Consider the following 25,428-nt stretch of genomic DNA (forward strand, 5'->3'; position numbering starts at 1 on the left):
AAGACACTCCTGGCTCTCAAACCACTAGGCTACCACTCCCACAATATTGCAGCTGGCATATTTTGTAAAATGTGGATTAAAACTAACTGGAATCTTAAATGGTGTAATTTAACCCAAACCTTTGGTAAAAAAACTAATGCCAAGACAACATGTTAAGAGTCAATTCTCTGTGACAGGCTGCTAATTATAAATGAAAGAAAACATCCATTTTAATGTTGGTCTACTATGCACAGACACAACAGTGAGTTAGGTTAAGTTTAGGCCTGAATGATTCAATGACCAAGTCAAAAAAAAAAAAACAAACAAACAAAAAAAAAAACATTATTTTGAAAATGACCAGATATAGATCTTAAAAAGCTTGAACAAATACTGGTACTTTACTAACAAAAACTACTTTCTCATAATGCTAAAAAAAAAAGTCTGGTTTCATGAAAGCAAAATATAGAGAAATAACCAATGACTCTCAAGTTTAGCCCAGTACTTGATATTTATTAAACAAACTCCTCAAATTTGCATGTTGGCGGTGCCATGTGCAATTATGCAAACCATCATTTATGGGGGCACTGATGCAGTCTGATAAACTGTCATCACTCTCTTCTCCAGCACAGAGGACAGGGGCATCCATTAAGAAGTGTCACGTTCAGTATAATAGATAAAAAAAAGCTGAGATTTTGCCTCAGTTACCCATCATATTCACACATGTATCAACACCAGCGTATTCACAGACTCATCTAGTATTGCGCGTCGTTGTGGGCACTGTTAAATTTGAAATGGTTCATTTCTTTTTTCATAATTTACAAAATATACCTCCTTGTTGGCAGATTAAAATCAGAATTGAACAAAATATATGAATTACACTGTGTCTAATGTAATTATTCTGTTTTTAAACAAACTCAGCTATGCGCTTATTTATTGAATCAGTCGACTTTATGCACGGTTTTGAAAGACACAGAACGTGAGAATAAATGTGTGATCAAGTTAACATTGTTGGCTGTTTGCTCTCGAGAGCACACAGTGGTTTTATGGTACTATGAATGTGCCTGTGGGCAAAGCATAGACAGGAGGAAGTAATTATGACTCTTATTCGTACCTGGAAGTAAGATCTTTTAAGGTCCCAGTCAGAAATGCTAGAATGTCCTCTAAGCTCTGGCTTTGTAATAACACACTTGAGTTCAAAAGGTGCGCCGCATGTGAACGCGTGCTTTAAGCCACACTTATACTGGGTCCTTGTATGAATTCATGGAAAAATCAAAATAAATCAGGTAAGATATGAGATTATGGGGGATCTCAACAAGTCTGGTCCCTCCAGATGCCTGAAGGTGCCACATTCGTCTATTAAAACAAACATATGCAAATATAAACACCATGGAAATACACAGCCACTGTACTGCTCAGGAAGGAGATGGGTTCATTGTCCCACAGAGCATGTTTTGGTGCAAAATGTGCACTTCAACCCTAGAACAGATGGTGGCTGAAAGAATTAAAATACATTTATTATCAACAGGGAAATGAACTAAAGGGCCACGCAACACAGAGGAAGCCATCTCTCCAAAAGCAATAAAAAATAAAAAATAAATCCAGATTCCAGTTTACAAAGGCAAACATAGAGAAAGACTATGTTTTTTGGAGACATGTCCTGAGGTTTTAAGCCGTAACTAACCAGTCAATCATTTATTTCTACAGCCGTTTACACAGCCAATGAAGGCAACCAAATGCATTATAATAAAAACAAAACAGAGGTAAACAAAACAAAGCATAGATCTATAAGAACAGGCAAAAATAATAAAAATCATAACTAGAATGTCGTGGTGCTTCTTGCTATTAACAGCCAGCCTGAATATATCGATTTTGACACTCGATTTAAAAAGACTCGAGGGAGCTGCATCCAGAGTCTGGGTGCTGCCACTGAGAAATTATGATCACCTCATTGTTTGGACCTAGTAATAATCTTTATTGTTATTGCAACATATATTCCAAATAAATTTGTTCTCTGTATTTAACCCATCCCCTTGGGGAGCTGCGGGCTGCCGCTGTGCAGTATCCAAGGAGCAATCTGGGGTTAAGGGTCTTGCTCAGGGACCCAGAGTGGCAGTCTGTGGGAGTTGAACCCAGTACCTCTGGGACACATGGTTCAATGCTGTAACTACTAGGTTACCACTCCCCCAGGGGAGTGGTAACCTAGTAGTTAACAGCCTAGTAGTTAACAGTCTTACTGTTGTGATTCTATCCTTTCCCTGACCAGGAATCAAACCTGGGCTTCAACGGTGAGACCATCAAATCCTAACCACTAGACTACCAGGAAGTCTCAGTAAAAAAAAAAAAAAAAAAAAAAAAAAAAGCAATAAAAGTTTTAAATCTGTTCTAAAAATTGACAGGAAGCTGATGTAAAGAAGAAAGAACATGGGTGATGCAATTACGTTTGGAGGTGTCGGTTAGAAGACGGGCAGCTGAATTTAAATAAAGGTCAGACAAGGCGACTGAGGGATGAGAGACTGAAATAAAGGACAATAATTATCCACCGAAGGCATGAATGGCTTTCTCTAGGTCAAGACTTCTTAGAAAGGTTTAAGTTTGGCCAGAAGACATGAATGAAAAAGCTTGATTTTTTGCTTATGGAGTTTAAAATCTTTGTAAAATATTACTCCCCACTTCTTATCAGAACTGGTTAAGTAAAACTCACAAAAGCAAACAGATTGAAGCCTGTTTGCTTTTGTGATGACCTGGATAACTGAGCATTTGCACAAAACCAACATCAGTGGTAACACTGCCACCAAATGAAATACATTCGCTTTTGTCTTCATCAAAAAATAGAAAATGACATAGTAACAGCTGGAAGAAAAAAGAGAGTAGTTTGCAAGACTGGCAGCATCACATTGTGTGGCTGTTTTACTGCAGGAGGGACTTGTACTTTTTGCGAAATGCACAGCATCCTAAAGAAATAACATTTGTGAAAAACCTCTAGGTATCAGCCAGGAAGTTAATGCTTGGGAGAAAATGAGCCTTCCAAATGGATAATAATACCCCAAATGGGGTATTATTATCCATACGTGACTTAAAACAAGACATTCAGATTTGAAAGAGATACATTTACATTTGCTTTATTGCTGGTGAATTTGCTCAACTAGCAGTAAAAGACCCTGAACAGGCTGGTGCGTCAAAATTAATGAAAAACATTCCCGTTGAAAGCTTTAACAGCGATCTCCAGCTTTGATTTAAAGTAAGCGTTCTTTAAATATGCCACAGGTCTTAAACGTAATCTCTCTGAAACTGAGCTCACACTCCTACAAGAAAAACCACTGTGAGGTGAAAGAAAACCTTGCACCTGCAAAAAAAAAGCCCTTTCCCTGTTATGTAAATAATGCTGTGAGGTGGGGGGGGTGAACCAAACATTCAAAGATGAAAGAAGACATGGAAACAAGAAAGGTCACTCTCAGCGTCTGCTCAAGCATAGACCAGATGAGAAATGAAAAGCGTTCACAGGAGACCGCAACAAAGGAGGACGGCGGAGTAATGGAGACACGGAGAAAGTACGAGTGTGAGTGTGTGTGTGTGTGTGTGTGAGGCAGATTAACGCCAGAGGCTTCTTCATCACCCACTAATCCCAGCTGAGAGATACACCACATCCTAGCGCCGATAGAACTCCTTATACCTTCCCCCCGTCATCTGCTCCCACACAATCTCCCAACCACTTTCTACACGGATTCTAATCTGCGTTTGCACCGTCATCGCCGCTGCCGCCGCTGCCGCTGTCGCCTGGATTAGCTGGAGTTTAAAGGGCCATGAAAGGAGTCTATTTTTGGAAGCGGGGAAACACGGCGAACAACAAAGCAAACTCTGCCGGCGTCTGCGGCAGAAGGACGCAAAACCGAATGCTAGCTTCTCTGAAAAGTAGTCCGGGGAATTTTAGGATGAATGTTCAACACGCTTTCAGGTTGTTGTTGTTAGAAGCCTGGTCACCTCAAGGTCAAACCGGGATGACCTTCGTTATGGATCTGTGAGTTATCTCACTCCGCCTAGTGACATTGAGGGGCTTTAGTGCAGAACAGAGCATCATCAGATGGTTCGCTCAGCCAGCACATCAGTCTGTAATGGCGTGTGTCACACGGGTTTCTCTCACAACTCCGTCATGTACAATAAAGCGGGGTTAAACTAACCCATGATGAGACTTTCGCTCCGTCTCCCTCGAATGTGACCTTGTCCCCCGCGAATCCCCGTCCCCTCTCGTTTCACCTTTCCTCCACGCCACTAATCTCTCGTTTGGTGGGGAACGCTGCAGAAGCCTCGGTGAATGCTAATAATGTCGAGGAGGACTGAGTCACGGCGAGAGGTGCATTGCGCTTTGGAGTGGCGAGTTGTTTGTGGGGAAGTGAGGAAGTTTTGCACCATAAACTGGAGTAAAGTGACAATTTTGGAATAAAGAGCCTGTCAGAGGAAGAAAAAAAAACATAAGAAGAGCAGAAGTTGCAATTGACTCTAGTGATCTGAAAGGTGTTAATGTATGAGAAATAAACATGTTAGAGTAATATAGGGCAAAAGATGTCAAAGTGTGATTCACTGCTGGCCATTTTTAAATTCTGCTTCGTCGACACCGGAGACGTGCGAAGGGACACGGAGAGGAATAAGGAGAACATGAGATAAAAGAAGGCGGTGCTGCAGGAGTGGAAGAGGGCTGAGAGGGATGGTGCAGTTTTAAGGGTAAAACAAAGGGCAGGATGCTGACTGCTTACCTTCGATGATGTGTTTTCGGTTGAGGCCTCTCTCAGTCTCAGCTCTAAAGCAGGAGGAAAAAAAATTAAAAAAGATGAGAAACACGCATGAACGCCACAACTGTAAAAGCTTAAGCAGTTAAACCTGCCAGTCAGTAGTGTCTGTTTTGGTCCGGTTCTCTTTTGTTTGTAGTTATATCCTCTGTTTTTGTGCCTCCCTCGGTTCTTCCTTGTTTGTCACGTAGTTGATTATTTCCCCGTTGTATTTAACTACCTGGTTTCATTTTCTCCGTTCCTTCCTGACTCCTGTGTTTTCCCCGTGCCTTTCGCCGTATTTTGTAAGTTCTCTATTTTTTTATTCATCAAATCTTCCTCACCTCATCATGGCTCTGCATCGTCCCTGTCGCACTTTGGGTCCTCAATGACACCAGCTTATGACAGCCAGAGAAGATCCTGCAAAATATGTCACCTGCGATTCTCTAAAATGCATAAAACAATACCCAACGCTATGAACATCTGGAGCACTACCGTTCCCCTAAAAGAGTATGCTGCAACTGCCCAGAGGCCCTTGGTCACTCTGGGGGAGCGGCCATTGGTGAGAGAAAGAATGAAATTGCTTTTAAGATTTGCTACAGACAATGTAGATATAATGATATCTTTTAACCCCACCGTCTATCTGTCTATATCGTTATTTCTGTTAAAGAAACTTTTGCCACTGTCTGCCAGAACATATACTTGCGTTTGTCCTTTCTAGAACCTCCTGAAACTTCTGAGGGTACATTCGAAAAAAGCCTGAGCCAGGAAGGACACGTTTTCTTTTTTCTACATCCAGTATGTCCACGCTCCTCTCAGCTTGTCTTATGTTGTATAAATGAAAGAGAAAGTCTGGCAAATGAGCTAGGTAATTCAGGCATGCCAGGGGCTGTGTCTTCTGTAGGGCTGAACTACTGTCTTTAATTTGGACTTTCACCATTGTTACTTTACAGATTTTTGTCTTACACAGAAAGGATGATGGTATTACATGAGAAAATGAAAAAAACAACAACTCAATAACCAATAAGTTATTGTGTGTGGCGCTGCGACAAGTCAGATATCCAATTTCCCTTCAGCTGTGTTTCCCACACAGTCCCATGGGGAGACTCCTGGCTGTGTAGTTGCTAAATGTGATTTGACATATAGCTCAGTGTTTCTCAGGGCATTATTGCAGTGATGGTTTTTTATGAAAATACTTGCTGTTAACGGGGAGCTAACTGTACAGGTTGTCAGCCATTTAAACCTGCAGTTGGTAATCCTGTTCAGAAACACTTTTTGTTACACTGGGTACAATGGTCCTTCCACCTGAAAGTAGTCAATACATTATGTATACAGAAAAAGGAGGTTAAAATAATCGATCTCTGTGGGAGCTGCAGGCCTGTAAAAACTCTAACCGATCCCTGCTATTTGCACCAAGGGCAGGGTCCAGGGATCTGTCAGGGTTTTGTTGCTGCTTTCACCTCCCTCTGTTCGTCTGGGGGGTATCGCCTTATCTATTGGTTGTCCCACATGCCAATCATTCAGACGCGCCCACATAACAACATAACGTACATTCCTTATTCGTTTCTGCTTGCTGACTGTGCATGCATAGTTCTAGTGTTTATGAATTTGGTTACCCTAGCGGTTAGCTTCGGTGTTAGCCCTTCATTGTAGCCCTGCTGCTCTCACTCTATACCGTATTTTTCGGACTATAAGTCACTCCAGAATATAAATCGCATCAGCCAAAAATTGCATCATAAAGAGGAAAAAAACATATTTAAATTGCACCGGACTATGCGTCGTTGCATCAGACTATAAACATTTCTGTAGACATTAATTTAATATAATCCAAGACTAAAAACTGACATTTAAACTAATAAATCAATTTAAATTTAAATCACAGTTACAATTTAAATTTAAATTACAGTGCTGCGTCCAGATCCGACTGAATAACACGGAACATACCTGGGAGGGTGAACGGGGTAAATTAGCAACTACAACCAGCAAGGTTTTATCCAGCGCATTTCAGTGTAACGGCCCGTTATGCTGAATGTTGTCAAAATTCCACCTAAATTAGATCGTGAGAGTAAAGGTGCCACATGCTAAGCTAACAGTACGACGCGGATGTTTCAGAGCAACATAAAGCTCACACGCATCATCATCCAAGTTGTAAAACGCAGAACAGAACTGTAAACTAGTGCTAGCTGTTATTAGCTTCACAGACAGCCCAATAACAGGGTTATATCGCGGTCTGGGCCCTTCGAGCTACACCACGCAACTCTCCCCTGCCATGTGTTTAGTCTTTATTGTCTATATGTTAATGTGTCAATACATTTTTAAGTGATACTGGAGCAGGATAGTTTTCACAAGCCTAGCGAGCCATCTTGTGGCTATAGATGGTAATGTTTACTCCTTGGTTCATGCTGGTCAAGATGAAATACCATTTAAATTTGATATATAAGTTGCAGCTGAATATAAGTCGCAGGATCTGTGCTTAGACATTGATGGAGCTATTACTGGGCTGAATTGGACCTGTTTGTCCTATTCAGGTGCCTCAGGATTAAATTTGTTGTGAATTAGTGCTATATTAATGAAAGCTGGTCATACATGTTGCTCAGTTTCAATTATTTTACACTTTCTGTGTTGGCCTTACTCATTTCTATATTGTGTTGACTTGCTTGTGACGCAAACTTTGGATGTGCTTTCCTTCCACCATATTATCGTTAATTTTACATTTGCACAAATATGTAAGAGGCATGCATCAAATATGCAAATATTATAAATAGAGCAGAGATACTCGGCAAGATGCTCAGATGTACAGTAATGCATCTAGGATGGAAAGACATTTTAAATACATAGGCAATTGCCCAAGAGACAGATTTATTACAAAATTTGTACAATCCATCTTTTTACCCTCTGCAGTGACTAAAATTACATTTGAAGAAAACCAAAAGAAGAATGGGAATGCACTGGTGGATACCCGACTTTCTCCGGTGATAACCCGAAGGCTTTTTGGAAGGGAGGGGGATGTGACTAATGTGGACTGAACTCACAATATTTCAGCATGACAGCAGGAGCAAATATGACATTTTGCCCGAGGGATATTGATGTTAAATACAACATGGAAACAGAAGCAAGATGGGAGCTTGCTGTTATTTTGTTTCCTGTGTGTGCACCTGTGGGTTTCCCAGAATGTGTGATTCAACGCCATGCTCCCTGGAGCTGGAGGCAAAAGTTTTAAGTCTAGCCGGTCATTAGTCATATAGCCTGAGCATCTGAGTTGGAAAACTGCCGTGCTGCATACATACATGTACACACACACACATGCACAAATACACTTACTTTCCTCCCCAGTAGAGCTTGGTGGTGATCACGAGGCTGGATCTCCTGAGGCATAGAGACATAGAGAAATAAATAAATAAATAAACGTAAAAAAAAAATCATAAAAGTGCATCTGCCACCACTGTGTGTATAATCAAGCAGGTGAAGCAATCAAATCTGAATGACAGCAGTGTTGTTCAGTGATCCTGATGAGGGAAGTGGCAGACAGATTTTGCTCATTTCTCATCAAGTTTGAGAAAACACATTAAGGAGTCTCTAACAAACAAAATCCCACATATTCTTCCATGCTTCAATTGATCAATAATTTAAATGCATACAGAGTCAAGGTGAAACAAACTGATAAACCTTGTAGTGTAAAAGTGCAACATACGTATAAAAGGCTATAAAAACTCAGGTTTTCAGTGATTAGTTTACAAATTGCTCTGCTGAACCTGCTTAATGTAACATGCAGATTGTTGTGGAAATGTGATTCCTTGGTTTCGTGCTTATTTTACACATATAATACATGAGGTGACATACTGTAACCGCGACCTCTGCACCTTCCCTTATTTCAGCCAACCACATAGATGCTTGAAAGCAAAAACAGAAATATTGTAAAAGGATTGTTGGCCTTTTTTAATGGCTACATGATAAATGCATATTATTAATTGCAGTTCATAATTGCAATTAATAATTGCAGCACATATGGTTTCATGAGCCTTTGACCTTCCTTCATGGGTCAGCAGCAACACAGTTGCTGTTTTTTTTAACCAATACTACTGGGTCAGGTATGGATCAATCAATCAATCAATCTATCTATCTATCTATCTATCTATCTATCTATCTATCTATCTATCTATCTATCTATCTATCTATCTATCTATCTATCTATCTATCTATCTATCTATCTATCTATCTATCTATCTATCTATCTATCTATCTATCTATCTATCTATCTATCTATCTATCTATCTATCTATCTATATCTATATATCTATATATATATATATATATATGCTTAAATGTGTCAATTACCTCCCTAGCCAAAGTACCAAAATCTTAAAAAATGGCCGTCTGTGTTGGGAATCGGATCGACGCCTAACCCTTCATCTTTGGTCACACAGCCTCTGAGATTGTCCTGGTTGTGTGACTCTGGGAGGTCAGCAGCAACTCCTCTGGGCTGTGTGGGTTTGCAGATGTATTGTGCTTGTTCAGGCACATGTTGAGAATGTTAAATGTGCCTGGGACCTCGGGAGTTTAGAGGCCGTCTCATTGCCTTGGCCTTACTGTTGTGATTCTTGAGTGGTTTCTGTGCAGTTTTAATGATGCTGAAGGATTTGCCAGCATGGTCATACGGGGGTTGGTAAGTAACACTTTTATGAATGTATGTTATTAGGATCATTGCATTTTAGTGAGACACTGATTTTTCTACCTAAGCGTCTTCACAAAGTGGACATGATTTCTAATTTGAATGTTTCAAAAGCTTTGCACAACATTGCACAAAACCGAACGCTTTGATTCTGAAGATGTTCCAAATGGAAATAAACAAGTTAGACATTTACATCAGGTTAAAATTTACATCAAATCCATTATAGTTGTTTGCCTGGTGTCGCCACTTTACCTCCAGCACTTCTTCTTGATTATGTTTCCCAGGATTATCTCTGCTCTGTGGTAAAAGATTACATAAAAAAACATTAAACACAAAACCAAAAACAATAAACCTAAGGAATGATGAGATTAGATTAGATCAGACATATTGCCCTAGCACAGCCAGAACATGAAAGGTATCAGCTCCACATCTACAGCCTGATTAAAAACCAGAGTACAAGAGAGCAGATAAATGACTCTTGGACTGCATGCATGAATTCCAACAGCAACCTTGAAATTAATTTTTATCTGCTACTTGTCCCCCGTTATTCACCAAGATGATGCCCCGACAGGGGTTCAATTGAGCTGTGGACATATAAGTGAGACGGCAGCGGTGAAAAAGGAATAGCTATTTCCAATTAGAGCCTTACACGTGGAAATATTGGACATAGGGACAAAAAGGAGAGAGAAAATGCATTAATAACTAATAGATAAGAAAAAAATATATATGAAACACATCTCATTGCTTTAGGGAAAAAAACAATCAAAGAAACATTGGCATAAAAACATTAAGATTGGTTAATTTTTCATAAAAACAAAGTAATAACAAGGAACGGAGTATATAAAAAGGGTTAGGGTTGGGGGTTAAGATAGGTTAGATTAGGGTAGTTTAACCCTAACTCTTGTCGTCCATACGTAGGAGACTACAAGTTGCTATTAATTGATGCTTTATGAGGAAAAAAAAACAACAATAGATGATACCATAAAAGTGTTAGGATGATTAAAATGGGAGACAACACTCACTTTCCCCCGGAGTAGACCTCGGCCGTATCGAACAGGTTGACCCCACTCTCATAGGCGATGGTCATAAGCTGCTCTGCCACCTGAGACACAGGTGAGAGAAGTCTGGGTTCAGGAAGTTCATGTTGAACTCCAGCAAATAGTGACTCAAATTTCACTTCAAAGGGGGAAATTAATTCCCAAAAGCATGATGGGAATTGCAAATTTGTTTGCTTCAGAAATAAAAACCACCATCGGCTGCTTGTGGGTTGAAGTTGTTTACTACACAGAATACTTCCTCAGACATTTCTGACCCAATTCTTGTGCCTTTACTTTACCCAGTCGGGAAGAACAGATTAAATTATTTTTAAAAAACTTTCCTCAACTTCTACTTGTATTCATGCTTCATGTGTTGGTTTCTCCCAGTTGCTATCCATCAATAATAAATTGCCCCCAATTCAGTGCCCTTTTTATGATAACCCCTTTCCTTCAAGGCCCAGTCAGACCATTAAAACACATCTTTTGACGGTGAAAGATTACACCTGAGCACTTGGCCTTGATGGACACCTAACAGTCCACTGGGACTGATAGCAAGACGATAACGGTGGTCTACACACACCCACACCATTTTATATGCAGGTCAAACAAATTGCTTCCATATGTTGCGAACTGCACACCATTTACTTGACCTAGCTGGATTTAAAAGAACGAAAGCCAGCATCTGCTCTCGAGCTGCAACATCTGAGTAATGGAAGTGACACAAAGCCTTACCTCATCGGAGATCTGACCTCCAAATGTTACCCATGTTCCTGTTGAACGAAACACCAAATGTCAAATCTCTGACAACAGAGAAAGACAAAAACATATACGAGACTGTGTATGTAAAATCAGTTGGTTTCCATTTGCAATTTAATTAATACTTTGACATTTTTGGGACAGACTCATGACAAAAATGCCAAATGTCAGCTAAACATTCCTTCAAGAAAAACATGCTTTTTTATTCATTGAAAGGAATATTTCTTTATTTATTTCGTCTCACATTAAAGCATACAGAGCTTCCACAGCAGCAATATGATGTGTAGAATCACTTGGCAGATCATTACCATCTGCCTGGCGGTTCCATTAAAATCCAGTAGACATTAATGCTTTTGGGAGCAGAATGAAACTTAAACATATGAATTGAAAGTGTTGCTAAATTCATTAAATGTATGCATATATTTACAGGGTATCTGAACATATCCAATTAACAATTGCTGTGTGTAGCAGTTTTGTTGCTCCTGCCAGTATAAGTGTTACAAAATATGCCTTATTTTGTTTTAACAAAGAAAGGTTTTGTGAATCTCAAATTGCGTTTTAACAAATCTTTGTTCAGTGTTGAACAAATCCAAATCAAAGGTTTGTACTTTTGTTTGGTAGCAATGATCAGATACAGTCATAATTCCTGATAACATACACACAAAAAAATAAATAAAAAAATAGATCTGAGTTGGTAGCTGTAAACCTGATGTCTTAATTAATACACTGTCACTGCACAAGGGAGTGCCCACTTTCTATTGGCTGAAAGTGCAAGCAAACAACAAGTTGTTCAAGGTGCAACTGACTGGTACTTTGTTTTTTTGTTTGTTTTGTTTTCATGTTGACCCCGTTAGAAGGGCTACCTGGGTGTAGATCCATGTCCTCTTTACTTTCCACATTAATTTAATGATATAAGAGCTTTTGATTAATTCATTGTGTCTTGTTAATGTTGAGCTGTCTGAACATGTGACACAAAGCTCATTACCATGTTTCACTAATAAAAAATAATGGAGAATTTGGTGTTAAATCATCAACCAACTGTGCAGCAGATTGGTGTAGGCGAAGTCTGAGTTTTCCCAGCTGGCAATGGCAAAAACACAATCTGCTTAATTTACAAGACTGCCTGACAGAAACAGGGCTTTTAACTGGTAATAGGGGACATTTTATTTCGCAATGTTCTTACTAGTGAGATCAGGTTTCAAGGGCATTTTTCTAAAGCTAAACCAAAAGACTACTTTCCACCTTCTTAGCAGTGATAATAGATAATTGAGTTGAATTCCACAGTCATGGTGTCATTTAAAAGCTGCATCTCCCATTAGGGCATCCTAAAGTTCTTTTATTTCCCCAATATGGTTTGTTTGAAAGCCTTAAATATGGTGTTCGACAGGTTTAAATGTGCAGCAAACAGTTGAACACGCCACAGACAGCCAAATCCTCTGCACAAAAAATAGAAGGATGCAAACTCCAAAACACTCATAAAGAACAAAACAAATATAACAGAAAAACGCTGCAAAAGAAAAATGCTGCAATCACAGAAAGTAGTCAGCAACCTAAAGAAGTTGCAAACTTGCTCTATAGAAATAAAAGTGCACCAGACCACAAGGGGGAGTCAACCACCCATCTAGGTGGGACTAGTGCCCTTCGTACCATACACCTATTTTCTGTTCTTTTTAAGCTCTACTGCAAACAGCAGATGAGCAGCAGATTGTTGAAAGCTCTTGTGAGTAGAAGCACAGCGTTCCTTTTTGCCTCTTTACCATGTCAAGACTTTGTTCATGCTACTTGGCTTTCCCTGCCTTGCCCTTGTTGGTCTTATACATAAGTATACATATATAAGTTTTTGCTTTCTGGACCATGACCTAAATTTGTACCACAACTTTTGACTAGCACCTGAATTTGTCTACCCTTCTCTGCTCTACCATGGACAACCCAAGCCTATCCCCAGACTCTGATCTAGCCTTAGCCATGTTCCCTGACACCTCTGTGGAGAGTAAGCATACTCTCTTCAATGCCAGTTTGCCTGCTTGCTCCTGTGTAGGATCTCTGTCTTTGGGTCACTTTACGATAACCTTGTAATTCCAACTTGAATTACAGGTCTCCTGCCTGTTCAGATCATTACACAGATGAAGCCCTAATTCACCTGTCCATTTCACATTCCTCGGTTGAAGTGTACCAAGATACTTCAACTCTTCCACTTGACAAAGAGACAAATCCTCAACCTTTCTGGTTGAGGACCACAGACTCAGACTTAAAGGAGGTGACTCTCAACATAGCCATTTCACACTCAGCAGGGAACCACTTCAGTGCATGCTGGAGGTTATGGCCAACAGAACCACATCATCTGCAAAAAGCAAAGGTGAGATACCGAAGTTGCCAAAAAAGACACCCTATTCTCCATCTAAATGTCTTGTATCTCATGAACACCACAAACAGGATTAGTTACAAGGGGTATCCCCAGCAGAGTCCAACAAACACTAGGAACAGACTCACCTTTGTGCCGAAGAATGCATACACAGCTCTTACTTTGGATATATAAGGATTGGACGGCCCTTAAAAGCACCCAGATACCACATACTCTTGCTGTAGCCCCACTCAAAATACTTCAGGGGACACAGTCATAGACCTTCTCCAGATCCACAAAATACATGTAGAGTGTAGAAGGAAACTCCAATGATGTCCTGAGTAAGTCTGCAAGGGTAAAGGTGTGGTCCACTGTTCCATGGCCATGATGAAAGGTGGACAGGAGGACATGGTGACTTTATCCTCAGTCAGGGTCCGCAGTTTCCCTCCCAAAGCATACACAGCTTGGGATGTTTCCTGTTTCCCTTTTTCTATGTCGCCCAAGAGTTTTCAAGAATCTCCTTAAGGCCAACCAAAAGTCTCTCCCCATATTCTCTCTGAATTCCCCCCGTGCCTGAGTTTTAGTTTCCACAACTGCAGTTCTTGTGGCCACTGATAACCTTTAGGACACAGCTCCTGGAAGCTGCATCCACAATGGAGGTCCTGAACACGGTCATTTCCATGTCCCCAACCTCCCTTGGTACATGAGCAATTCTCCCTGAGGTGTGAATTGAAGATCACTCAGAAAGGTTCCTCATCCAGATGTTTCCAGCTCACTGTCACCACTTGTTTGTGTTTACCAGGTCTATCTGACAGCTTCTCCTCAGACACATTACTAGGTGGTGATCAGTTAATAGCAGTCCCCCTCTCTTCATCGGACTGTCCAATAATTATCGCTATTTAATATTTGATTACAAAATCGATCAACGTTTGGCCCAAGGTTGCAGGGAGCAATTGCACTCATGGGCCACCTTGTGCTCAAACATGTGAAGCTTTTCACATTCCATGCCTTGGACAGAACTCCAACAACATAACACAGCTTGAGTTCAGATCAGGTAGGCCATTTCTCCTGAACAGATCCCTCCAGGTAACGCCATCATTGCCCATATGAACTTTGGAATCCCCCAGAAGCACCACTGAATCCCCATATTGCACCCCTTCCAGGACAACATTCAAGGATCCAAAGAACGGTAGGTAATATGAAATGCTGTTCCGTGCATAGGCACAGACAACAGTCAGAACCTTTCTTCTTTCAAAATGAAGTTGCAAAGAAGTTGCAGGCGCCTAGCTTGTGAGTATCTCTCCTCCTTCCCGATGCCTTGCTGCCTCAGTAACTCTGGAGTAGGAGGAAGTCCGGCCCTTCAAAAGGAGCTGGGTTCCAGAGCTCAAGCTGTGAATAGAAGCAAGTCCAACTATTTTAAGCTGGTATGGCTCAACCTCACAACAACTCCAGCTCCTTACCCACCAGTGAGGTGACATTCCACTTCACTAAATCAGTCTATGAGACCAGGGATTATTACGCAAAAACTTCGCCTGTGCCTGCCACCCATCTGCCTTGCACCTGATCCTGATGCTAACATAAAGGGGGCATCCCCTCTTTGGGCTGAGCCCAGCTGAGCCTCGGGAGCCAAAGCTCAGCCACCAGGCAATCGCCGATGAACAAATATTCAGGAAAGACAGTTTCTGAGTTATCCTAGAATATATATATATATATATATATATATATATATATATATATATATATATATATATATATATATATATATATATATATATATACTGCTGAGCTTAGGATGCCACATAACTATTTCATGCTTCATATTTAATGTTGCTTTTCTTTCTTTATGGATGACAAAAAAGAATATTTTGCTCATGGGCACTGTAGCATGATAGTAAGCAATCTGTTGTAGCGGCTGGAGGTTCTTTCTGGATATTCATCTGTTGCTCGGTGTGCTGTGGAAGAAATCTTTGAGAAAAAAAAATCACAAAAGCAATGATTAACTGTTTCATTTGAACTGTTTCCTCTTTTGTTGGGGAACCAAGGCAACACTGCCTCATTTTTGTGCCTTGTAAAGATATTTTTTCGTGTGGGCTACAGCCCCCTAAAGAAGTGTGATACACACACATATACTGGGGCGAAGTACACACAAAATCCCACGAGTGTTTTAGTGAATGAATGAGGACGGAGGAGAGACTTCCCCTGAAGGTTTGGTTTTGATAGAGGTTTCTATTTACCAAAAACCCCTTTGTCAATTAAAATTTAACAGGGACACTGTTGATGTTCTCTGAATGGCTGTTTTGTGTCTCATGGCATTCCATAAAAATTAAAAATGCATGAGTTTTAGAATGAAGTAAATGATATGATTTATTTAGAGGCTGTCTGGTTCTGATTTGCTGGCCTCCACATCAATCATTCACATACAAATAATTAATGCTGGGTTGCACCTGAATGTTTACGAAGTCATTAGACATTTACTAATTCTAATTAAATGCACTCACCGAGACCCAGACAGGAGACACGCAAACCAGATTTCCCCAGGTTCCTGTGAAATAAATCAAAGCTTGATTTAGAAAAATAGCAAACTATATCTCTACATGCCATCATTAAATTGTGATTGTAATTACTATGCTGCCCCTTAATATGCTGTTTTCTTTCTTTAAACCTTTGCTTAAAAGCCACAGCTACAATATAACAAAGCATTTGTAAACTTTAGTAGGGAAAAAAAATAAATAAAATCAATGCCTAATAATAGCGTTTGGTTTTCTTCTCATGCTTTGTAGAGCAGAGATTCCCTGAATCTCACCTGTTTTTATTTGCAACCATGAATCATAGTTGAGAGATTAAATGGTTAGAGGACACCTGATTTATACAGGTTGGAATGAAGGCAAAGACCTCTGAGGACTTTGATTTTTAAAAAATGTTTTAGGTATAGCACCTCTGACAAGTATTGATTCCCCTTTAACCTTTCCGTGTAACTTTTTACATCAGACCAGAATTTCCTAAGGAATTTGTAACAAATTGAATGTGTTAGAACGACATATATGAAAAAACATGTGAATATTACATATATGGATATGAAAAAAAACATATACATGGCTTTCATTTGTTTCACAATTAAAAATGTGAGGCATGAATATATTCAGCAACCCCTTTCTCTGATACCTGTTAATTAAATCAGTTTCAACCACCTTTCTAAATGCAGTTAAATCATGACCTTTCCAGATAGGGTGACTACTATATACAGCCTGCAATCGTTTATAACATCGCAACGTGCCCTGTTTTGCGAACGATCTTCTCCGTGACCACTTGTTAACATCAAGAAACATGCTGTGATCTTCCCCAAGTACTGGCTCGTAGGAAGAGGCAAGATTTCCATGAACATTTGAACAAAAGAACAAACAAGAAAACAAAATAAGAGAAGGGCAATCAGGGGACCAGCCTTTTCATTTCAATGCATGTGCATTCAATATTGGCCTAGTGAAACTAAGGGTTGAAATTCAACTGAGTCTATGTGAAAAGATTAACAAACAGATGCCCACCTGTGCTCTCTATCTAATTTGACAACATTTATAATCAAATATTTTTTATTGATTTTAAGATTCAGAAGAAAACAACATAATACACAGGTCAATACAATCACAACAGCAGGTGCTGACAGAAATCTGGTTAAACAAGGAGGGAAAAATAGGGGGGCTTGAAGAAGATGTTATTCTTAAAAGAATTTGGTCACTGTCAGTATGTTTCAAAATTTCAAGCTTTAGAAGGGACAGAACATCTATGCACCGTTTATGAGTTGGGGGCAGCTATTTTTCCAGCTGAGCAATATTAAGTGTCTTATAAGCAGTGTAATGAAGGCTATTGCATTGGCCTGGTGCACTGGTATTGATATACCGGGGGGTGGGGGATTATATTGTACTAAAAACCACCTAACAAAAGATTTGAAGTTTGTGGCAAAGCCAAAACATATGACTGAGGTCAGCAAGGTCAAATTTGAACCGTATTTTCAAAGAGCATTGGACCACATGTGAAAGAGCTAAGTGAGACCGGATTGCTAGAGTGTTGTTCCTGGTGGACCCAAATTTCCCATGAGTCTGTAAACCAGTGGCACAACTTATGGATTTTAGTTGCCAAATAATGATTAGCCCACCATCCTCTTTCTGTCTTTCCAAGTGTTCTTTCTGTTCTAGATGAACATATAAATATATTTAAATTCTTTATATGTTTATATAGAGATATATATATATATTTTTAAAAACATTTTGAGAAATAAGACTGGGAGAGTCTGAAACAAATATAAGAACCTTGGCATACTTGTCATCTTTACCAAATTGATTCTTTCTACAAGAGAAAGAGGGATCTTTCACCACCTTTCCATATCCCGTTTGGCCTTGTTTAGTGCTTTAGTAAAAAAATTATTAATCAAGCAATTGTAATTATATGTTACACAAACACCTAAATAGTCAAAGCTATCTTTGTTGACTGCAAAGGGGAAGCTATTTAAAGTAATTTGTCAAGCTTTCCCATTAATTGGGAATAAAACATTTTTGGATAAATTTAGTCTGTATCTAGATACTTGCCCTAATTGTTTGATAAGATTGAGGGCAATTGGGATTGTAGAACTGGGTTTTGAAAGAAAAAGGAGGAAGTCATCGACATAAAGGGACAATCTGTTCAACGGGCCGCCTCTTTGTATCTCAAGCAATGAGCTGAGTCTCTAATCCTGGTTGGTAAAGACATACCCCAAAAGACTTATGGCTGTAATTGCAGCAACGTGATGGTTCTAAACAGTATTCATTTATTCTTGACTTGCTGCTACTATTCCACTGCAATGTTCCTCTCCTGTAAAGCTTTCTTTTATTTGTTCTCTTCATGTACAGCACTTTAAATGATCTTGTTACTGAAATGTGCAATACAAATAAAGTTATCGTGCCTTGCCTATTCATGAGGGCTGAATACGAACACACAGCAATCTAACTTTTATTGCAATTTACAAAGCTGTATGCAACGGAATTTCGTTCTGTACGCACTCTGTGCATACAAAATGACAAATGAAGTTGTCTAAGTCTAAGTCTAAGCATAGTTTTCAGATTTTTTTGTTGTACAAAAGTTGTAAAGCACATACCCTTTTACTTCCACTTCATGATTAAGCTCTACTGTGTGAGATCTTTTAATAAAATACATAACAGTATGTGGTTGTAGCATGAAAATGTGAAAATGGGTAGGAATAGTTTTGTAAGACATTGTCTTAGACAGTAGCATCACATGCTTTATACCAGATAGTGATTTGGTGTACCGCTTTTTGACAGATGTTGCCCTTTTCTTCTCCAAACCTCCCTCACATGATTGGGTCTTATCCTCTGAGTATTTGACATCCTCCCGCAACAGGAAGCACGTAAGTCCTGAGGCTCTTTGCTGTTGTTGTCTTTACAAACAAGTTGCAGCCGTTCACTCGTGTTGCATCATGTCAGCTTTTGCTCTTCCTCAGCTTCTTTCTTTGCTGCGTCTTTAAACCCACGAACTTTACATCAAACATCTGCCTGCCTGATTACAGTTAATTTAGCTCCTGCTGATTCGTCTCCCATTGCATCAGACTCTTTTCGTAGCTGCCTTTTTATTCAGTTTCACATTGCGTTTCAGGTTTTAGAATCTGTGGCCCATTAGGTCCAACAGAGAGAGAAGCTAATGTGACGCAGGCTTTTAATCGTGTAGCACAGAGAGCGACCGCAGGAGCCAATGGTTCTCCCTGCGGCCGCCACAGGTGTCTTCACGCAGTGTGACGGATGGGGACTGAAGAGGAAGAAAACTGCGAGAGGGAGATCGGCAAAGCTAAAAGGCCAGTGTCTGTCATCCATCCATGGAAACGTTCATATTCCAAAGCCAGACGACCATACTCAGAACTATCATAAGCAAGACACTTTAATTTGAGAGCACAAACACACGGCAAGCACGAAAATAAAATGTCCAATTATGGTATAAGGCACTCTGCCGTCTGCTACGCTTTGCAGGCACTAACTCATTACGACAAACGAGGCTGTAAAACACCGACAGCAGTCATTTTCCTGTGCCCCGAAACGGCGCCTGTCGAACCGAAGGTGATTCAAAGCCTGTGCTAACACTGCCATCAGCCAGTTCAATTAGCTGCTCAAAGCTAAGACGCATAAAGTTCATTTCAAGTGAACCGTAAAGGGAAGAGAGGCGAAATTATGAAATAAGAGGATTTACATGTGAACACCTAAGTGTGTAATTAGGTAACCAGTACCGAGCGACAGCTCTCCCAGCAGGGATTGGTTCCTGTCTGTAAATCGGCAGAGAAGTTTGGAAATTGCAGCCTCTGCCTCTGTGATGTATTATAGAATGAGAGCGCTGATCCATGGTAGAGTGGAGGGAAGGGCGGGGCTGTTCGTTAGAGCCAGTCTGAGTGGGTTTGGTTGGGGTTTTTTAAGGGTAAGGCTGAGCTGTGTCCAGGAATGTTCATTGCTGAATTTGTTGCTAATGGCCCTTCATAAAGCATTTGTTTAATTGTTGAAACGGATGGAGATTGATTGAGTCTCTTTTAATGTTTGCAGAATTACTTGAACCGCAACGGTCCAGCAATTTAAAAAAAAAAAAAATTACTTTGTAGATTTTATAATGAGGTTGGCTGTGTTTGGAAAGCTGTGCTGTATTGCAGTTTTGTGTTTCAGTGTTGTTGCTTAAAGGGATTGTTCAACATTTTGGGACTGAGATTGTGGTAAAAGGTGAAATACTACCCAGAATAGATAGGTATTAACATATTTATTTAGTATAAATTTAGATTAGTTGGTCCATTGAAGGTCAAAGCAAACGGCTATTCTAAAAGGAGCCAATGCAATAAAAGAATTTTATAATCTTAGGGTTAGTTCCATGCTCAAAACTTCATTCTGCTTTATTTCAACCTTTAAATCAGTCACATGTGCATTGTTTAGCTAATTACAATAAATATTAACATGGGAAATTCAGGTAGAAAGAGATTCGCCACCAGTGATCTTCATGTGTGAAAGTGGTCAGAACAGATGATTTAAAATGTTTATTGAGGTAAAAATAAAGGTATTTCAAAAATAAGTACAAATATTAAGTGTTCACTACAACCACTTTTGTGTTTTACCTCATTTTCAAGTCTTTCTTATAAAGTTATGGCCTCATTCATTAAAAATATATAACCACAAAAGCTTCTTGAACTAACATTTACAGAGCTGGCAGCAGCCTTTTTAAAACAACCGACCCCCCCACCCCCCAAGTTCAGATGTAGCAGCTTTATACAGACATGAAAGGATCATTCTGAGGCTCATTACATAAATATTAGTTTAGTGAATATTGACACAACCTAATTGCTGTGGTATAGCTGACACTACCTTGTATTAAGAGGTGGGTAGTCGCTAGTCAAATTTACTCAGTTACATTTCCTTGACTAACTTTTTCAACAACTTTTACTTTTATGGGTAGATTTACTGCACTGTATTTTTTACTTTTACTTGAGCAACATTATTAAAAAAAACATTACTACTCTTACTTGAGTCACATTTTTGTCTACTCTACCCACCATGAGGAACTTCGTTGAATAAAAAACAGGCTTGTTTTAATCAAAAATGCACCAGAGAGACACATACAGTTTATGCTGAAGTGTGACTTCTTGTTGGCACACAAGCTTCATTATTTTAATGTTTTTTTTTTTTTTATGCCTAGCTCATTGAGCCATTTGGAGGTCAAGTGAACATACAGTAAACAGTAGATATTGTCATTGGAAGTATTATGCATAAAAATACTGCATAAACATTAACTGCTCTAAGTACTGATTTCATAAGTTTTATTTTATTTTCATTTTATTTTAATCTTTAAAACTACCAGAATTTGTACAAAACCTATTATGTTTGCCCGGCCAATTTCATAATTTTTAAATAAAATTAATCAGCTGTTACGATTAGCTATTCTTGATAGCTAATAGGTACTTAAGTAGCCTTCTTACCTAATACTTTATTTTTTTTTTTTTTACGTTTGAGTAACTTTTTGGTTGGCAACTTTTTACTGTTACTTGAGTAAAAAATGTGGTTCTACTCTTATGTGAGAACAACTTTTAGCTACTCTATCCACCTCTGCTTGTATTCACCTTATATCACCAGGACAATAGACAGTAGACAGTAAGTTGAGTTGCAAAGGTTTCTGCGTAGATTCATCGGCGCCTTCATCATATCTGGAAACTCCGATTGTTTGGTTTCTCCAAAGCGATCACACTAATGTTTCACAAAGCAACAATAGAATACGGTTTAACCAGCTGGTGTGGAAATGTAACCGTTGAATCCAAATCTCAGATCAACACTCTGGTAAGATCAATGGCACGCAGGCCCTCCAGTCACCTGAGCTCTTCTCTCAGTCAAGCAGCTAACACGATGTTAGATACCGCACACGCTTAGAGCTCAGAATATATTGAAAATGACTTCTTGAAGTCAGAAAGATGGTACAGGGTACTACTCTGTAAACACCATCGATATAAACATTCATTCGTCCTTCTGTTTATGAACCTCGTTAATGATTTTTTTTAAAAAGAGAGATGAGCTAGAATGCAGGAGGCGTCTCAGGGCCTGTTGATAATAGGTTTAGAAGATGACTGGATGCTGATGCTGAAGTGTTTTATTAATTTTTATGAGTTAACTTGCTTTTTCTCCTATGCTAGTTATGCTATTGGGGGGGGTCCAAACTTTTCAGCTAGTGGGCCAAAATGGTCGCGTCAAAAGCACTCGAGGGCCAAAAAAAATAAAAATAAAAATAACATAATCAAACATTTGCTGTGAATTTATTTTTACCTGATCTACAAAAATATGATTATATATTTAAATAAACAAATTAGACTATCTGTATTTACGCAATTTTAATAAATGAATACCAATCAAATTTTAACACACACCAAGTCTGCATTTGAGTAAAAGTCATTGGATAAATGTAATCCTGTTTACAAGTTGAATTAAAAAGCATGTAAAATGTATGGTTATTAAAAGACAAATTATTGTTATGAAGCTGAAGCGCAAGTTCAATCGAAGAAACTCATCGCCTGCCTCCATTCAGAGTCCGATCCGCCTCTAATGTGAGCCAATCAGCTACGAACCGCACCTCCATGAAGCCCAATCAGCATACCACGCTCATCTTAAAAGCAACTTCAAATCCACGTCTCAGCCTGCTAACCAGCAAGCGCAAACGGATTGCATGTCGGATTACGAATCAGATGTCCGATTCAACCCACCCCCAACCCCTTCTCCACCATCATAGCTGAGTTCATCTAGCTTCCAAGACGTTCCTCCATCCTCAACCCATCAGAGTGTTTTCTCCCTTCAGTCTTCATCACTCCCTATCACCCCGTTATTGGTCCGGCAGAAGACCACCATGTTGGGCCCGGTTCTGCCAGAGGTTTCTTCCCAAAGGGGAGTTTTTCCTCTCCACAGTCGCTTCAAGCTTGCTCATCATGGACAGTTCATGCAAACCTGTGTTTATCAAGTTGGACATCTATCTTAAACAGATCATCATATGGACTGAACTAACTTCTTTTATCTCCACTCCACCACCAGTTTCAGATCTGGGGGAACATCCCTGTTCTCATACATCTACTTATGCATATTAAAGTATAATTCAGCATTAATGTTCCTGCCGAGGTCTGAGCGCCAAAGACTTAAAATATTGTGTCAATAAAATCCTTCTAATTGCTATTTCTTTCTCTGTGAGTTTTTCAGATTGAACTAAGATTTGAACTTGTCTGTGTTAATTTTGTCCAAATCAAAAATCAAAATGTTCACATCTGCACCAGCCACCAGTGCTGGTCAGCCAAATCATTCTCGAAATGCAGTCGGGGGGGTGGACAAAATCAGCACAGGGGCTGCAAATGCCCCCCGGGCTGCACTTTGGACACGCCTGTGCTATTGACTAGAAATTGTGGTGCTTTGTTTTGATTTGTTGTGATTTTTGTAGCACAAGTGCATGTTGGAGATGGGTGAAAACAAAGGGCTGCCGTACCTCGGGTTCTGTCTGGGAACATAAACCTATAAGGAACCTGAGAGTTTGTCTGCACAAACATACACATCCACAGTACGGCATGGCCTCTCACGCTTGGATGGTGGCCAAAAGAGCCCTTAAAGTAAAATGACAAATGATTCATTTGATAACGCCCACTCACACAAACGTGTCACCACTTATGAGCATCCTGCTGCGAGCTGCTAAGCTGGATGCACTTCTATTCTTAGTCGATCTGATATATTACGTTTAATATCGGGGCTAAGCCATAGGAGGAAAGGTCTCTTGCTGTGGAGAAATTAATTTGGTTTCCTAGAAAAGCACTTTTGCTGGTCCCAAGGTGCATTGGAGGATGTCTTATAATTTTGTTTTAAACCAATATTGTCAACAAACTCTCCTGCCAAGGTCTGGAATAAATGGAAGAAACTTCTTCCTCGCAGGGGATTAACGTAACCTAAGCAAACCCACACAAACCAACCTTGTTAGGCAAAGGGATTAGACACCACCTACCTCCTCGGTTCCCACGGCTGTCTTGGTGGCAACCATAACGTTGTTATCAAAATAATTCAGTGGAGAGAGTTTGGCAAATTATACTGTGAACATAATAAGATCTAAAAGGATGCGTGGTTGGAAAACGCTGTGCATGCTAAACGAAGCAACGTTAAGGGAAATGTTTTGAAATCATGATAATATTAAGCACATACGAATTCAGTAGGATGCGTGAAGGAAGTAGCCGAGGGAAGTAAAGTGGAGTTGATGATGAAGGGAGGAATGCAGAAACAAAGAGACATCTGAAAAGGTTGCACAATTCAAAGTCCAAGCCCCGGGACCCTGCAGACACCCTCCAAAGAAAAAGAAATCTCTGTGACACAGAATAAGAGATTGGAAATGACAGCAAGTTCCCCACAGCGCCCTGCACAATGAAAATATCTGTATACTGGGTTTGTGTGTGTGACAGTGTTTGTGGTGAAGAGCTTGAACATGACTCTTTGTTTAGTTTTTCCACAGGGTCAAAGTCAACATTGTCTTTTCATTTTAATGCAGTAGACATGAACCTACACAGATTTACATTTGCACACTGCTTTTTTTGTACAGACTTTTGGCATTTCCTGTAATTTAATCCCAAAGAAACATGAAAGACGGTACGGCCTTTAAATTAATTAATCTATTATTCCAGAAGCATGATATCAAACTGGAACAATTTTGAAAAACTGAACCTTTGATTCCAGTATATTTATTCTGTAGGCAGCGAGAAAAACAGGCAGTTAGAAATTTCTTTTTAAATGAAATCAGCTTTCCACATTTAATTTTCCTTATATATATTTTTTATTTTGGTCAGATGGTATAAAAAAGGAGAAGAAACAATCCTCTTATCAAACACAATCCCAAAGTGATCAAATGTTAAGGCAACTCTAATTGTATCTACCCTTTAATCAACCTCAGCAGTTCCTATAAAATAAATGCCATTTGACAGAAGTAGAGATGAGTCTCAACCTAAATGTTATGTTCATTACCATTACTCATTTACCCTTTGGGTGTTCTGGAGTTCTTATATCAGTGACACATAAAAGTTGTCAAGCAGGGGGAAAAAAAGCAAAGGAAAATTTGAATTCATAAGTATCTAATGCAAGAGCAAAATGGTTTGTATTGCCCATGTTTATTGAAAGCACTAAATGTAAAAGATTTAAATAAAAAGGTGTCTGGGGTGTTCCTCAAAGACCAGATTTTGGACACCTGTGGTTGGATTATTCCATGAGGTAGATTGTCCAAATAAAATGATTACAGAAATAGTTCTAATGTTTTCTTTCAGTGACATTCGTATGCCTCCAATTAAACAGACGTTTTGTCTGAAGGTCCATAACGTCATAACTTTAT

General features: G+C 39.5%; 1 protein-coding gene across 4 annotated transcripts in view; it reads right to left on the reverse strand.

Moving 5' to 3' along the window:
- kcnab1b (potassium voltage-gated channel, shaker-related subfamily, beta member 1 b) overlaps nucleotides 1-25,428 on the reverse strand; it is a 52,335-nt gene that overhangs the window by 10,306 nt on the left and 16,601 nt on the right. For 3 of the 4 annotated variants that reach the window (XM_036138102.1, XM_036138101.1, XM_036138100.1), the window contains 6 exons: nucleotides 16,041-16,084; nucleotides 11,178-11,215; nucleotides 10,431-10,510; nucleotides 9,661-9,705; nucleotides 8,061-8,105; nucleotides 4,728-4,771 (listed from right to left, as the gene is read on the reverse strand). In XM_036138102.1, coding sequence (XP_035993995.1) covers nucleotides 4,728-4,771; nucleotides 8,061-8,105; nucleotides 9,661-9,705; nucleotides 10,431-10,510; nucleotides 11,178-11,215; nucleotides 16,041-16,084 — 296 coding nt within the window. Of the gene's footprint in view, nucleotides 1-4,727; nucleotides 4,772-8,060; nucleotides 8,106-9,660; nucleotides 9,706-10,430; nucleotides 10,511-11,177; nucleotides 11,216-13,691; nucleotides 14,321-16,040; nucleotides 16,085-25,428 lie in introns of those variants that run through there. The other variant, XM_036138103.1, reaches the window with a different exon arrangement.

Source organism: Fundulus heteroclitus, chromosome 6, assembly GCF_011125445.2.
Source record: "Fundulus heteroclitus isolate FHET01 chromosome 6, MU-UCD_Fhet_4.1, whole genome shotgun sequence".
Taxonomy (NCBI): Eukaryota; Metazoa; Chordata; class Actinopteri; order Cyprinodontiformes; family Fundulidae; genus Fundulus; species Fundulus heteroclitus.